We start from the raw sequence: 16,947 nt of genomic DNA, 5'->3' as shown, positions 1-16,947 counted from the left end.
GATACAGGTGTCAAAAGGCACATAATGGCTATGAAAGATCACAAAAAAACCCCCAAAAAACAACAACAAAAAACCCCCAGTGTTTTCTAATTATCTCAGGAAGGTCAGAAGTAGGGAAGAAGGATTAGTGAAAAACTAACCAAGCAAACCCCCCCAGTATTGGCAAAATGTTGTGAAAGGGTGCCATAGACTCCTGGGAAACATCTCTAGTTTTCTTCCCTTCCCGCCCCTTCCTTCTTCCCCTTTCTGTTAACATTTGCTTATCTCTGCACCAGCCAAGCACAACAATTCTTTTAACAATCTTCATGTGAGACAGTACTAGGGAATAATTTCAGGATGTAACACTAGCAAGCTTCCTAACGTGAGAGATGATTCTGAACAGTTTCCAAGATGAAAATATTGGGATAAGAGGATAATGGTTCTTGTGAAATGCAACTTGATATTCTTCTGAATAATAAACAGTGGCAGAAAACAAGATAATTTTATCTTGGTTTGTCTTAATTTTGGTTTTGCTATAGTTGTTCTGGAAGTATTAGACTAGTTGCCTACCAATAAACATACGAAGTGCCACCCTTCTCTAACACCTGTCCAAAAGACTATTAGAAGATTGCTTTATAGAATTTTTAAAAGCATATCCACCATTAGATCTTACAGTTCATTCAAACAGAATCTATTTGTTGTGAGGAAATAAATGGATAGGAAATCATTGTTAGGTTTTGTCAAATACATTGACAAAAAGCAAAATTTAAAGTTTTATGTGATAAACAACTGGACAGAACATAACCAATATTCTCTCAAAAATTTAATATCAATCTGAAGGAAGACAATTTTCTTCAAAATAAAATGTGACGTGATTTTACAGCATGTAAGTTTAAAAGAAACTTATCTTAATCTGCTGCATTAATAAATCCATATGAATATAAATAATCTGATTTAATCACATTTGTAATTTCCAGTAACATTTTAGCAATTACAAGCAAATACAAGCTACTAAGCTAGAGTCATTTTTTGTCCTGGTCTGAACGTTGAGCCAACTTGTCCTTTCCTCTTCTTGGGATTCTGAAAATTATCATACCTAGAAACAGAAAAAACATATTAGCAAATTCTTATGAAACGCCATTGTTTGCATATGCCTCTTCATATACACATTAATGCAATACACAACTACAGATGTTTACATCTATTTTTATGGAAATAAAGAGTGCATGTCTCCTCAGACCTGGGGACCTGGAGGACTTTCCATCCACAAACCTAACTCAGAGAGCTTTCTGTCCTGCTTCATTTTTTATTTTATTTATTTTATTTTATTGGCTGGAGGGAAAACGTAGGACAAGGAACAGAAATGGGCAGGGTAGTATAAATTCCTGGGAAGCATCTCCCATTCTCCTCCTTTCCTGTCCCTGCCTTCTCTCTCTGTCAGACTCATTTATCCATGTGTCAGCTGAGGAAGACAACTCCTAACAAGCTTCATATCGGAAGAACCCACTGGTGAGATCACAGAACATCCCAGTGCCAGTTTCTAGCTTTTTCATTCCAGTCTTTTCCAAGTCTAAGGAAACACATTCTCCTTTTCTGTAGATTATTGCCTTTTCCCAAACACAACAGCTACAAAAACCACTATGTGGAGAGCCAAAACTCAACAATTTGAAAAGGTAAGAGGCTCGTTCTCACTGGGAGCTGGAAGGTTCTAGCTCTAAGTCTCAAAAAATCAGTTCCTCTTTGTACTGGTATAGCTCTGAACATAATGCAAGGGGTTTCTGGTCTGTGATCAGAATTTCTAGGTCCTACATTCATGAAAACAATAAAAGACAATGCACTGGTACATTTTTTTGTATGTAATTTAATATTTCTGAAAAAAAATGCTGTGAGAAGCTATTCAACACTGCCATTCCCCACATTAAATAACTATTGTGTTTCTGATGAATAAGAAATGTGAAAAGACCAAATCTTCACTGAGTACAAAATTACAAACAAACAAACTTACAGTTCAGTGAAATTCTTCCAGTCATCTTGGCTAATGGACGGTCTTATGCCCTCAAGTGCCTTCATCAGATGGGACTGGGTGATAATGTAAGTGGTTTTGGCAAGCACTGACTGATTAAGGGTGCTGTTCTCCTTGAAAAGAGCCATGAAGAGACAATGAGAAATTACTACATAGTGCCATGGATATCAGTATCTCTGGAATTTCCTCATTACATGTACAGACAAAGGTATTATAAATAGAATCACAACTCCCCCCCCTCCACCCTCTAGTATTAATAACTCAGCAATAACTATTTAGTTACATGAATGTTAACATCTGGTTTACTTCTCCTCAAACTAGGTATCACTTATCTTTGCTATTTTTCTTACATTATATTTAATATTATTGCAGAAATTATTTATTGAAATACCAAGAAGTGTGGGAAAACAACAGAAAAGTGTTAAGACTAAATAACTGAAAAAACTGCCATACTCCATTCTTGCTCCTGTAATTGGCTTTGATAGCATTGATTTCTGTCCTCGGGTGCTCCGTTTGCTGCTCCTGGTTATTTTCAAGGGAGTCTTCTTGAGAAGCTGTTCTAGGCATTGCAGGTTGTGATGATGCTGTGTCTCTCTGAGTCACGCTGGTAAAATCATGAGTTATGGAGTTTGGTCCAGACAAACACAAAGAGCTCTAAATTGATCACAAGGAGAAATACCATAACTCGTTATGGATCCAAAAGGGCAAGTCCACCATTAAGATTTAACTTACAAATGTAATTCAGTATAAGCTTGCCCCCACTGGCAAAAACAGTACTTTCTCTTAAAAATGTATCACACGCATAACTTTTTGAAAAGAATGTTTAGGTTAATTTGCCATGATGTTTGGGGAAAAAGTACAAATTTGAAAATAAAGCATTTCATCTTCAGAAAAGGTCTAAATGTGTTTGCAAAGGTCTACTAAGTCCCTTGTTCTATTTACATATGTATATCAGTGGTTCTGAAATCTGGGCAAATTTATGTAGTTAGCTTTGGAGCATTCATCACTTCCAAATTTTCTGTGCACTTGATAAGCGGGAACTTTCAAGTTCAAGAACTTTAAGAGATCAGGGTCCTTGTAGCCTGGCTAAAACACTTTTACACAGTTAGAGGAAAAACAAGGTCTCTAAAGATAGATGAATGGAACAGTATCATCTATAATGCAAGATAAAACATACAAAAGCACCTTAGAAGTCAGTAATTAGTTCTCTGATGTTAAGTTCTGTTTGGCTTTATGAATCAACGCAAGACAGTTTTGAAAACAAGAGTCTTACAATCTTCATAACTAACCTATAACAGCAATTCTACAACAGATCTTAGAAATGAGTGTCCCATGGATCACATGCCAACTCCAAAGTTATTTGTTCACCAGAACGAGCTCAGAGGCAGCATATTCTCTCCTGCTTATCTGGCAGCCAAGCAAGACAAGCTGGCCAGGAGATCACTATGCAGGTGCTGGGCAGCAAACCAGCACATCCCTATCTGCAAGCCAGCCAGAGAACGTGCTGCTTTCTGTGCAGTGGGATGCTACAACAAAGGGAATTCTGCCTCTTAAGAGCAGTGATGGAAGCTATGGTCTGCTTCTGTTGTTTACACAATCCCATGGTCAGATTATTCCATTAACGCACACTCTACTGGCAACTGAATACTGTTTGTTGATTCTTAAGATTATGACTGAATTCTTGAAAGCTGGGTCATCATTGCTTAGTAATAACACTAAATTTAAAAAAAAAGGAAAAAAAGCAAACAAAAAACCCACAACAAAAAGAACACACAAAAAAACCAATAACCAAAACCAAAAATGAACACCAGTAAAAAACTGTTTTAGTATTAAACTTTGGAAAGCAACACGTCATTTCACCAGGCTGTAAAACGCATTTTGCTTGACTATAGGGTACTAAGCAGTATTTTACGATTTTGATTTTGAAGTCCTGCAAAGCTGCAGAGAAGTTTGTATTGTATTTTGTCAGATCACATCCTTCCATCTTCTTATGCACCATGGATCATAAGGTATAGGCTGAAGACAATTTGGACAAAGTAGACAGAATTGCATTTATAAAACCATATGATTTGCCTAGTTCAATTTCGATTTGCCTAGTTCAATTTTTCTGCTTCACAACTGATAATATTTAGAAAACTCTAAGTATTAAGTGAGTAATTCACCATTTCTGAAGGAGTTCCATTTCCCAGCTCTGATTCATAAGAGCTTCCAAAATAAAGACGATACATGTTGGACCTTGAATCTTCTGGAAGCAAGTCAGACACGTCTAAAGAAATAAGAGATTGCTCTAGTCCTGCTTCTCCATCTATTGCCGAATCATCTGAGCCACTGCTGTGGTTTAGAAAAACCATGGAAGAGAGACTGAAGTCACTATCAGAACTAGAACCAAATTCCTGTAACAAAGAACAGAACATTAAAAGTGTTAACTGAAGTAACTACAATCTAAAACACATAAAAAAATTCATATACAGGGTAAATGAAAATATAATTTACATTTGGTTTTAGTAATCTTTCTATGGGAGTATATTCAAAATATTTTGCTGAGAAAATCCAATGCCTTTAAGCAGAACTTTCTGACTTCACGCTAGAAAAATGACTTGAGGAGAAAATCTTAAGGTTTTATTTGCTTGCTTTGAATTGTCTCACTCGGTAACATTAAGTGTTGGGAATCTTTATGCACATTTTCTGTCGTAGAACTGTATCACTTCCATCTCAACCATTTCCTCCAGGTAATTTAGTATTTTCTGTAAAGTGCTCTGGGAGATTGTGGTGAGTCTACTTTTATAGCGCCTAATTGCTGTACTCATCTTTAGTCACAGTCAACACACTTTAAGTGCTCATCTGGAAATCACAATTGTTGCTTTACACTGGCGTCTACAAACATTTTTGATTGTACACCCCAGCAGTAAAAAAATCACGAGCACACTCCATCAAATATATGCAAATTTATATATTTATATAAAGTATTAAAGTACTAAAATGAAAACTAATTTGTAACATTCTTTCATTTTTCTGCAAACATATTAAGATTTTAATCCCCTGTATATAAATACAGGAAAACTAAATCATATTAATCATAATTTTGCTAACAGTATGTAAAATTAACCCTTTCAAATGTATCAACATCAAAGTAAAAAGAGGAGAGATTTCTTTTTCATCAGTTTTATTTACCTGTGCTAAACCTGAACCTAAATTAGTATGGATTGCCTCTAATTGGGCATTGTACAATAAAGCTTTTAGGTCAGCCCCTGTGAACCGTTCTGTTTTTGCTGCCAAATCCTGAAAGTCCACATCATTTGCCAAGGACAGAGAATGACTGAGAGCTTTTAAGATTTCATAGCGTGAATTCTGTAAAAACAGAGAAAGAAAAATGACAGTAAAACAACCTGTTATTTTCCTTATCCTGACTGCTATATAGTGCTTTGGCCCTGTCACAAGCAACTTCCTATCTGAGGAAGGAAGGATCTTTTTTTTTAAAAAAGAGGTTACCGCAATAATAGTACTATAGGATATACTGTTATCAAGCCTTAAAGTATACACATATATTTTGTACATTTTCTTGAAGATTGTAAGAGAAACTCTACCAAATGCAATATACAAGGAAATACATTCACCTAAATATCCAGTTAATATCTCGGATTTTTATGCATGAAATATATAGAAATTTGAAGGTGAACTCTGCTACTCATATGTCCTTTTGCAAAGAGACACATGAGAAAAGTGAAAATCTTCTGTTTATTTGAATGATCATATTCTAAATCAGAAGTTTACAAAATAAAAAAAAAAGTATATCAGTGTTCCTAATGCACAGGATCATCTTCTTCATGTGTATTTCAGAATGAAATTATAAGTTTATTTGTTAAATGTGTCAAATTATCTGAAAATGAACAGCACTAATTTTTTCTCATAAAACGGGGAATCAAAGACACACATAGAACAGCCTCAAAGGCCTGATCCAAATGCCACCAAAATCAATGGGGATCGTTCCTTTGCTAACTAGTGACACATCTGACTTAAAAAGAGCTTGAATACTCCAAATTAAATGTGGGTAAAGAAGAGTGGGATCAACTGGATTTGGAATAAAACTGCTCTGCAAACTACAGGTAATTCAAGAGTTGGGTTGGGAATGGCTATGGTTCATCAGTTGAAGCAAACAGCTGATCCACTGGACTCATAATTCAGAAAAAGGCATAGAAAATGATGAACACTACCCTGCACCCAATTTCCTTCTGCAGACAACTTTCCTTTTTTATTTATTTATTTTTTTTAATCTGCCACATCCACAGGAATGTGATTTGGTCCTGAAGAGAGTCTTAAAAGCCCTGTCTTTCCCCAATTTTATGTGAACACATTGACAGTAAAATCAGTGAATTTATACTGTTGTATAACTGGAGCTGGGCAGTCAAGTCCACTCTGTCCATGTTTGAAATGCTACTATATATAAAGAAAAGGAGAATAAATCCCATTAGTTTCATTTTTTTTCCTTGCTTTTAATGTAAAAGGTTTTGTTTCCTCACCTGATCAGGAGGTGGACAGTACACGCACTTATCCAGTCTACCTGGCCTTAACAAAGCAGGGTCAATCAAATCCGGGCGACTAGTAGCTGCTAGCACATAAACCCCTTAGAAAAGTACAGAAAAATATCATTAAATTCTGTTAAACTTTTGATAAAAAGGAGCACACAGATGAATTATTACCTTGTAATCCTTCCACACCATCTAACTGAGTCAAGAGTTGGTTAACCACTCGGTCTGTAACTCCGGTGTTGTCGTGCCCTCGGCGAGGAGCAATAGAATCAAACTCATCAAAAAAAACTATACAAGGCTTAGCTGCCTGAGCTCTGAAAGAAAAAAAAAAGGCAATACTTTAATCCTGTTAATCCTGTTTATCCTGTTTAAGTTTGGGTCACAGGTAAAACTGCTTAGAAATATTAAAGGTAACTGCTTTTTGCTTCAGAGAACAGTTATCTTTAATGAGAGAACAGAAAATCTGTTTTCTGCGGAAACTAAAGAGGTTCTGAAGAACTGGATTGCAATGGAATCATTGCTCATTTTTTATGACACACCTTGCACTCTCTTTATGATTTCTGAAGTACTCAACTGTCGTGTCAATATATATGAGAGCTCTAAAATCCAGTCACTGGAGATGAAGTCTTGGCTTATGTACACCTAACACAAAGACTGTCTACACAGTAAGCTACACGAGAAGCAAAAGCTACGTAGGGTATGTTTACATCAGTGAGCACTGAAGGTTTGTGAAGGCAGATTTGTAAAAACAAAACCACTGGACATCAGTACCAAGTCTAGTATGATCCTGTGTACTGAGTGTTCATTACTAGCTGGAGCACACTCAACTGCCTCCTGGAATCATCTGAAAGGAGTTCAGCATGTGTGTTCCAAGACAGTTCTGTGATGTGAACCAATGCACTGTAAATGGAGAGAACTGGGAGTTCAGCTTCAAAAGTGCACTCCACATCTGAGCTGAAATGCTCAGTTCTTAAATAATGACAATCAAGTTGAACTTGCCAAGATCTGAACAACTAATTATTTCAGATGCTTTTGTGATCTGATGCCATGTCTGTCCTTGGACAACAAGATTATTTCTTGGAGCTTCAACCACTAAAATTCATTGATGACATCACATATCTTTACAAAGCCAACCTGTTAAAGATATCTCGAACTGCTTGCTCACTTGCTCCAATGTATTTGCTGAGCAGCTCTGGTCCCTAAGGAAAAAAAGAAAATCAGAAAAGAACATTAATAATATGTTTCTCAGTTTTAATGTGTAATTCAACATCAGTGTAGATTTCATATGAATTTTATTTTAATCAAAAGAATGACATCACTGAGCTGAAGAGCCAAGGGGTCTAGATAAGCCAAAATAATGTTTAAAGCATTCCAACTTATTTTTAAGTAATAATTTCATTTTTCTACTATAACAGAATGTGTTACAGTATCACAAGGCAATGGTTTGCACTGTATTTTGAAATTTTTTAAAATGTATTGCTCAACTTCATTGTCCAGTGGAACCAAAATCGAGGCTCTTTTTATAAAAAATGGAAACTAAGAATATCTAATTAAATTTTATCATTCTGCCTAACAAAAAAATTTATCATTTTATCATTTTAATCATTTATCATTTTTATAATTTTTATCATTTATCATTTATTAAAAAAAATTTCTCATTCTACCGAACAAAAAAAAAAAAACACTGGGAAGATCCAGAAGTCGAATGGTGGGATACCCAGAGACATACCAGATTTTAAGTGTGAGTTTCTCACTTTAGTGTTTTGCCTTCGCAAGCACATGCTCACAGGTATTATGTGAAGCTATTTCGTTCAGTAAATAAAATGAATCAGTTAATCTTCAAGATCTTGATACCTTGACACTGATGAAATTCATCCCACTTTCTCGAGCAATTACTCCTGCTAACAATGTTTTTCCTGTTCCAGGTGCTCCATACAGCAAGACTCCTGATCTCTGTCGTATGGGCAGGTTTGCAAATAACACTGGATACTGGAAAAGAGTTTCAACAAAATATATTCTAAAATATATAAGTATTCTGCAGTGTCCTGTAACACCAGTGACTAGTGTTTATTTCTGTCTAAACAGAATGTGTCTAATTTCTTTTATCCACATTATTATCACAAGAGCTCATTTGGACTTGTTAGTTCACTTGGAGCTGAAGTAGGTTCCTAGGCTTCACAGATAACTTAAAATACAAACAAGGGACATTTTCTATCAAGAGGAAACAGGACGGAATAGGGATGCACTAAAGCTTTATAATGTCTATATTGGCACTTCTAAATTCTTATTTTAATCACTGACTGATATGATTAAATTATATCAATATACAGTAAAAGATTCTGTTCATTATACGCAAGACTGTTCAATCATTTCTCTGAAGGCTGAAATGAATGGCTCATCTCAATGATGGAAGTTTCAAGCAAGGCAGAAAGGCCAAAGTAAAATAAAGGGGAACTGATGGATTTGCATTCATCCAAAAGAGAGTACCCCTTTAGCAAAAGTGCTGCAGAAGACAGTTGGAAATGTTATCTTTACAGAGCTTAATCAAAAATCCTGCAACAGCGAGTGTACCAAAGATGATGTCAGCAATACTGCAATATTCTAGAGCAACACTCGATCTGCAGAAAAACACAAGCTGTTGCCTTTCGTATTTGGAAGAGGGAGGGAGAAGGAGAAAGTGTTTTCCAGTAGCTGAAGACAGTTGAAGACTGGGAAGCTACAAAAGTAACCTAAAATCATACTGGTCTTATTTCTGTCAAATATTGTGTCACACCTTAAAAATAATTATTTCGCTACTATCACTATGTAAAAAATTCAGATAACTAATTTAAAAGAACTGGGTACCTTTGCAGGTAACATGATGGTATCCATAAGTATTTGCTTCACATCTTTTAAGCCACCAACCCTGTCCCAGCCAACATCCTTAGGTTTATGAAGGTTAACATTTCTCAGAGCTAATGGAGTAAAATCCTTCAGAGCTTTCTGAAAATCCATAGTTGACAGATTCAGTTCTGCTTAAAAAAACAAACAAACAAACAAACAAAAATCAACAACAACAACAAAAGAACACACAGCCTACCAGTAACAAAGTCTTCACAATATGCAACAATTAAATGCATTTTAAACATAAAACATAAAACTGGCTTTTTATTTCTGTATTACTCCACAGGTGCTAGATAAGAGAAGTAAGAGTATGAAATAAGACATCTTGTTGTCAACATACCACCATTTTGAAGTGCGTTCTGGTTGGAAATAGAGGCATGAATGGCACGATTAACCAGCATAGTAAAATCTCTGGCAACAAAACCTTCTGTTTCCTTTGCAATACATTCGAGGTCAAGATCAGAGAACTCCTTTATATCAGAATTCAGCTTATTTTTTATTATGGAATACAGCATTTCACATCTTTGCTTCTGAAAGACAGAATTGTGCAGCAAGTGTATATTAAGTTTACTATTCACATGGATTTAAGAAATTCAGAAAGTAAATACATATGAGTTACTAAAATTTCCTTATATATTTACAGACAGGAATAACTCCAGCTGCCACATCTGTGTCCTGCCCTTAGGGCATGCACAGGTGGCTGTTACACGAAGTGCTGATTGCTCCTGCAATGAAGTTATACTATTTTTTCTTCCCTCTATCCTTTTTACTTTTCAGAACAGTCTATATTCAAAAGTAGAGGGATATAATTTATGTAGAAAACCAAGCCAAAACCTTCCCATAAAATTAACATTTAGCTTTAATAACATTTTCAAAATAAACATTCTAGGGGCATACTTACTCCTCTGAGCAGTGAAAAAATGGACTTAGATTTAATCTCATTTACCTAACTGTAGTAACTTACATGTTTTTTCAAAGCTGCTCCTGTAGAATCCCCTTGCAGGTAACAAAGAGACGTGAATATCTCACCTATGTTAGATAACCTGACTTGTTTTACATTGAACTGAAACATCCTCTGAACGCACCCTTCTCTCACCACGGAAAATAAGGAAACTGGGGCCAACTGGGAGTTTTCACTGGATTACTTTGATTTTTTAAAAAACTTTATAATAACAGATGTAAGTTCTCAAGTATTTAAGCATCATGAAAGAACTTCTTTCCAGATTTTTTCTCATCTTTGGGTGTAACCTAGTAATTTTGCAGCTGTTCCAGTACTGTATTTGAAGATGCAGAGAAGGCAAACAACGGTTTAACCAAATGCATAAAAACCTGAATTTACCTGATCTGGAGACTGGATACATTTGAAGCACTGAAATATGTGTGTTCCTTGAGCTGCAACCAGGGAAGGATGCAGGGAATGTTCAGACTGACTTGTGGCAATTAATGCAATCATACTCCCCATGGAAATAACTTCTTTTATCAGATCTTTCAAAACTAAACACATAAGACATTGCTCCATGAATTGCAAAATAACAGAAGATTCTGCATTCATAATAGACATTTCTGCTGTACTGAAGAGCAGTATTAGGGCGCGCAAAATGTAACATCTTATTATATACTTGTTTTATTCCCATGTTTACAGGATTTTTAAAAAATAATAAAAAAAAGACATACAGTTATTTTTTTCTAGGACAGTACACTCCATTAATAAAATGCCATGAGAAGTGTTCTTTAAAAGCTAAATTTCACTGATGATGTCTACCCACAGGATATTAAATGTGATTTTTTGTGTGTGTCCTATGATCCCTGTTTTAGAAATACTATTCCTTCTATGCAAACAAAAAAGGGAAAGCTATAAGAATAAAAATAGATGCTAAGCCTAGAAAAAAGGCAATCTATAAAAAATAACATAAGAAAGTCAAATAAATTACAGATGCAAGGTAGATCTTCAAGGAATAATCTTTAAAAAACTAAACCTCTGTTGTATACATTATATCTGTAAATAAAGTAATTAGAAACACAAACAGTTCTGCAAGTAACTTAAGAGCACTATTTAAAAAAATAAATTATGTTAAGATTTTCTAAACTTCAAAAGTAATTTAATAAAAAATTGTGCTAACTCCCTCAAACTGAGCTAAGAAATATAAGATATTTTTGCTATGTCTTGAATTTTACATGAACAGAGTTGAATACAGTTTAAAAAATAAATATATTAATCTTGATAATTTAATTTTATTTTGCAACTTACCACTGCCTAGATATAAGGGTGTAAAAAGGAACCATATACAAGATTTCAAACTACAACAGATAATTTATTTTTAAAATGTGTGGATTGTTAGATTGTAAAATAAAATAGAAGTTCTACAAAGTATACCAAGCAGGATGATAAATAAGTTAATATTAGGCTAAAAGAAGTTGGTTCTAAACAACAATTATCAAATTTATGTATCTCTGTAAATAGTAACTATGGAAAAAAAGTATAAATTTTAATGATATGTCAATTATAATATTGATCTTATCAATACTTATCAGTTAAAGATTCATGTGTAATTTGTAAGCAAGTGCAACGTACTTGTGCATGAACAACGTAAAAAGGAACCGAGAAGCCTCTGCCACTGGCACAACAGGTGTTGCCATCAACAGCGGTGGTGTCTGTACCACTGGCAATAACTGCTCCGAACTCCTGAGTGGACTATTTTGATTCAGCTAGTGGTCCACCAATGGCCTACATAACATAATTTTTGAATCCCTGCCGTGAAATACCACATGGTCCAGAGGCAATAGTGATACAGACTGAATTATCAAGGCAATACAGTACAAGAAATTCTAAGCTGCATTATATTTTTATCCAGACATGGGTAGCACAGTATTACCGTAAGAAAGTCTATCACTTTGGATGGTTTCAGGGCTGTTCTCATGCTCTGGTGTGGAAGGTACTCCAACAATGTGATCAAGATCATCCATCAAAACAATGGATGGTTGTCTCCATGCTGCCTCTAAAAAAGCTTCTTCCACATTTTTCCTTATGTTTCCTAATCTTTTTCCTAAAAAAGAAATACAATTTTTGAGAAAAAAAACGTATCAGGAAAAAAAATCAGACTGACTACATCTTGTTCATATAATACTATAATGTTTTGATTTGTGTAGCTTAGCTTTACTCCTCTAAATCCAGGTACCAAGATTAAACCAGGGTCAACAGTGAGTGAAGATTCCACATCTTCTATCAAAAAAGTACTAGAAGGATCCACCTGTCCTAAAATTAGATTAATCATCTTTCACTAACGGCTATGGAAGCCTACAGGTCTAATTTCTAGACAGTTAAAACCAGAGCAGTATCAGCAGCACTCTAAATTAGCTACAAAGAGTCCTGCAACTGGAAGAATTTTTCAGAGCAAAGGACCTAACTCTCTATCAATCTTTCTCTTTTCCTTTGGAGCAAGGAGCTTAGTAGGGACTTAAGTAAGAGTATAGCCACGCAGTATAAGGGCTCTGTAAGAAAACAGTTGCGTATTCTCTGCCTCTGTAACACCAAGACTATTTTGGAAAGCCAGTGAACGAGAGTAAAAAAAGCCTTTTTTGTCCTCTTTTGTTTTTGGTGTAAAATCCTTATTTGAACTCACAAAACTTAAGGATTCATCTCATCATCATCTATAATTACGAGTGTTAGATGATTATTGCCAACATACACTAGGTTAGTAAATAAGCCATCGTAAATCAGGTTCCAGCTGGCTGTTCTGTCTGTCTTTGGTGCCTCTGTCATCCTTTCCCTGAATAATCCAGGTATCTTATAACACTTATGATTTGTTAACATAACATTTGTTCAAGCTAGCACAGCTGAAAGAACACACAGTTCAACTTGCAACTTCTTATTTTGTAACAATCAAAAATATTCATGGCAAGCATGGTTTGAATTTGGTGGTGGTACGTGGGACAGAAACTGATAAAAGTCTGAAATAAGCTTATGGCAGCTGTATTTTCATTAGACTGTTAAAGATGCTCATTGTGGGGCACCAAATATCCTAGAAAAAGCAGTAAAAAGCAGTAAAGCACTAGAAAAATTATTCAGACTAAATATAATAACTTTATAATTGTGTTGTATCATTACACAGCAAACATTTGAGATTAAAAAAAAACCCAACAACATACCTTTTAAAGCTTTACAATCAATTACTTCTACATGAGCATCCAGCCTATCGAATGCTTCTTTGCAGATGGCCTTTGCTAAAGTTGACTTTCCACTTCCCTACAAAAATAAACATGAGCTATTGTACATTGGCAGAACTATTTCCTTCTGTTTCTGTGGAGTTTTTGTCACAGTATACACCAGTTAACAAGGTGGCAAAGCTGTATGCACACTGATTTTATTCCTCACCAAAAACATATACATATTCTGTCTTTATATCACTTGGTAGAGACCAAAGCGCTGGAGTGAAGCAAGTATAAACAAATTCAGAGTGGATACATCCACTACAGATAGTGTTCTGAGTCTGCGGAGTTCAGTGTTAAGATATCTGTTAGCTTCAATGGAATATGGTATTAAATGGATCACCGTAACACACAACAGGAAAATAAAGAGTATCAACTCCACTGCTATTTTATGTTATAACACAGGAGAAAATACTATGTTCTTATTTTCATTTAAATATTTCAGAGACACAAAGTGTTTATTGTACTATAAACACAAAGTAGATTAATCCCCTAAGGGAACAAACTGAAACTGCATTGGTAGCAATCTTTAAAACATACACTATATATACATAATATATACGTGAAATAAGAATATATATTGATGAACTGTGCATATAATGTGTATACACGTACATAATGTTTTACTGAATTAACTCTGTTAAGTTAACTGCTCTTTTTTCAGCTTGTTCTTCGATTCTTTGGAATTCACATGGTATCAAAGAAAACTAATGAAAATAGTTTTGTATCTAGAGAAAACAGTCTGGGAGGGTTTACAACTAGAGAAAACAGTCTGGGAGGGTTTACAACTAGAGAGTAGTAAAGCGTGTACCTTTCCTCCTGTGAGAAGCACCCCTCCACTTCGCAGTCCCACGGCAACAGCAGCCAGCTTTTGAGATAAAGGACGCCCCAGAAGACTGTGGCTTATGTGTTCAAAGGAAGATGTTCCTAATTTGTCCACTCCTCTGCAGAGCAAATAAAACATTAATGGCTCAGGGGAGCATCAATACACACAATGTAAATAGCAACGGCTTGCAGAACATATATCCTATGGCTAGTTCCAGCCCACACCTCTGCCACTGGGAAGTGAGCAGGTTGATCACATAGCTGTTCAGCTCACACTGCACTTTATGCCAGTGGAGGCAAAATTCTGAATTTTTCTGCTCAGCTGACGATTCTGATAAAACTAAGGATAGGAAATAAGTTTCTTTGAGAACCATACTATTACATTTAATTGAACAAGTAAACAGGTTTAACTTACTGTGGGAAGAAGACTGACAGAGAGACTGCAACATACTGTAAGTTCTACTTCATTTGGAAACCCCAGCTAAGAGCACCCTTCAACAACCTCAGCAGCCCTTACTGCTGCACAGAGCTGTTTTGTATCACTGAGCAGCACCGCAAGACTCACTGAACTATCAGTATTTCTTCTGCAACTTATGCAGTTCTGAGATCTCCCACATCCTACTGTCACACATGGTGAACTTTTCCCTACATGAGTACCTTTAGTTACCTGAAGTTTCCTATTTGCTTCAGTAAGACTATCCAGAGGACAAAATTATCTATATACATACACTAGGATAAGGTCTGAGCCTGACACAAGACAAAAGGTGCAGAGAGTCTGGCTTAGTTTTCAAAAAACCTGCATTTCCACCATTTTTTTATTATTTTTTTAAAATTTCCATCCCCTCCCATATTTTCTACTATGAAAATGTCTCACCCTAAATCTTTTAGTTTGTGGTAATGAAAGCTCCTGTCTGCATCACACATAGGTGGCTGGCTGTCACCATCAGCTTTTCCAGTTATAGGATGTAAAAGAACCTAAAACAAAGGAAAGAGTGAATACTTTACATTCAATATACCTATAGAAGAAGGGTATAGAAGTGACTAGCCATTTTTGGAATTGTGTAATGAAAATGTTGCATGTATGCTCTGCTGAAGCTTACCACACTTGAAAGAAACATGCATTGGTAAAACGGCACCAATACAACTACGTCCAAAATACAATCCAGTGTTTACAGCAATGTAACAACCTGTGATTAGATGTTAGGCTACGTGCTGTTTATACTAGATGATGCAGCCCATCATCTCTTTCCCTATGGGTAACTATCTGTTCCTTCTCCTGTGCTCTCCTCCATTCTGCTGGTGCCAGTACTCATGAGGCAGGAGAGTGAATCAGATAAGGAGTCTGACCTGGCTGAAAAGTAATCTGACAAAACACCTGGCTTTTTTCACCCACATGAATTTTTCGGTCTGTTTCACCAGGGAGCTACTACAGAAAGCTAAGCAGGCCAAAAGGGCTAACAGGGAAGTTCACAGGTAAGAACAGGCTGGTAGGAGGTGAATCATAGAATAGTTTGGGTCAGAAGGGACCTTTAAAGGTCATCCAGTCCAAGCCCCCTGCCATGAGCAGGGACATCTTCAACTACATCAGGTTGTTCAGAGCCTTGTCCAGCCTCATCTTGAATGTCTCCAGGGATGGGGCATCTACCACCTCTCTGGGCAACCTAGGCCAGTGTTCTATCCCCTCATTGTAAAAAATGTCACCTCATGTCTAGATGCTGACACTGCTACTAAGAAATGCACTTCACCCATTCGTCTTAGTACCAGTCACTAGCAAAATTTGTAGAAGCCTTCTTGTACTTCTCTACTACCAACAGAAATAAAGCTCTTGTTTTACTTATTTTTTTGGAACAGGAATCCTAAATTTTGCAGAAAAGCTCTATTCTAAACAGGCGAAACAGGACATTTTAATTCTCTGCTAAAATTTAACTGTATCAGTTTAAAAATGAAAAATATTATCCCACTCCTACAACCATAAACCTAGAGTTATGGGCACTGTCTCAATCAGAATTATTAATGAAAACAGTAATCCTAATATTAAATAGAAATATTTATTCTGTGAAAGAAAGACTGAAGAAACAGAAGGCACAGAACCTATTTAAAAGAGAAGGGAGTGTGAGCTTGGTAGGTTTGAAAGGGGAATATGTCTCATCTTCATCAGAACAAGCTACTATTACTGCCAGACACACTGTGAAGTGATTTTATAGTGGTTTAGGTATTAAAGGAAAGAACAACTAAGCATAAAGATGGTATGTTCAAACTTGGACAGTACTGACTTTCCTCTGTTCTAACTGATTTTTCTGAGAGTTTAATACAGACTATGAAAAGCAGTAACTAGTATGGCATGCCTGGAATCTCACCGATGCTGAGGCTATAAAATAACATATAAAGAATGCAGATATAATTTAATGAACAGACTGATATTATTTAAAAAAGGGAAACCAATACATGTTATATAAAAAAGTAATGTATTTTTAGCCCAATATAACAATTTAAACTACTTGATAC

General features: G+C 35.7%; 1 protein-coding gene across 2 annotated transcripts in view; it reads right to left on the bottom strand.

Annotated features, from left to right (window-relative positions):
• Positions 1-787: 787 nt before the first annotated feature.
• Positions 788-16,947, bottom strand: part of PEX1 (peroxisomal biogenesis factor 1) — a 26,390-nt gene continuing 10,230 nt past the window's right edge. The window contains exons 9-24 of one of the 2 annotated variants that reach the window (XM_065832202.2): positions 15,317-15,417; positions 14,429-14,561; positions 13,558-13,654; positions 12,285-12,455; positions 10,751-10,905; positions 9,752-9,941; positions 9,373-9,542; positions 8,383-8,517; positions 7,663-7,727; positions 6,700-6,842; positions 6,520-6,623; positions 5,174-5,350; positions 4,165-4,395; positions 2,456-2,656; positions 1,985-2,115; positions 788-1,075 (exon numbers count right to left, since the gene is read on the bottom strand). In XM_065832202.2, the coding sequence (XP_065688274.1) occupies positions 991-1,075; positions 1,985-2,115; positions 2,456-2,656; positions 4,165-4,395; positions 5,174-5,350; positions 6,520-6,623; positions 6,700-6,842; positions 7,663-7,727; positions 8,383-8,517; positions 9,373-9,542; positions 9,752-9,941; positions 10,751-10,905; positions 12,285-12,455; positions 13,558-13,654; positions 14,429-14,561; positions 15,317-15,417 (2,289 nt within the window). In that variant the 3' untranslated portion in view covers positions 788-990. The remainder of the gene's footprint in view (positions 1,076-1,984; positions 2,116-2,455; positions 2,657-4,164; positions 4,396-5,173; positions 5,351-6,519; positions 6,624-6,699; positions 6,843-7,662; positions 7,728-8,382; positions 8,518-9,372; positions 9,543-9,751; positions 9,942-10,750; positions 10,906-12,284; positions 12,456-13,557; positions 13,655-14,428; positions 14,562-15,316; positions 15,418-16,947) is intronic. The other variant, XM_065832203.2, reaches the window with a different exon arrangement.

The sequence above is a fragment of the Patagioenas fasciata genome, chromosome 2, assembly GCF_037038585.1.
Source record: "Patagioenas fasciata isolate bPatFas1 chromosome 2, bPatFas1.hap1, whole genome shotgun sequence".
Classification (NCBI taxonomy): Eukaryota; Metazoa; Chordata; class Aves; order Columbiformes; family Columbidae; genus Patagioenas; species Patagioenas fasciata.
This window is presented reverse-complemented; position numbering and strand designations above follow the sequence as displayed.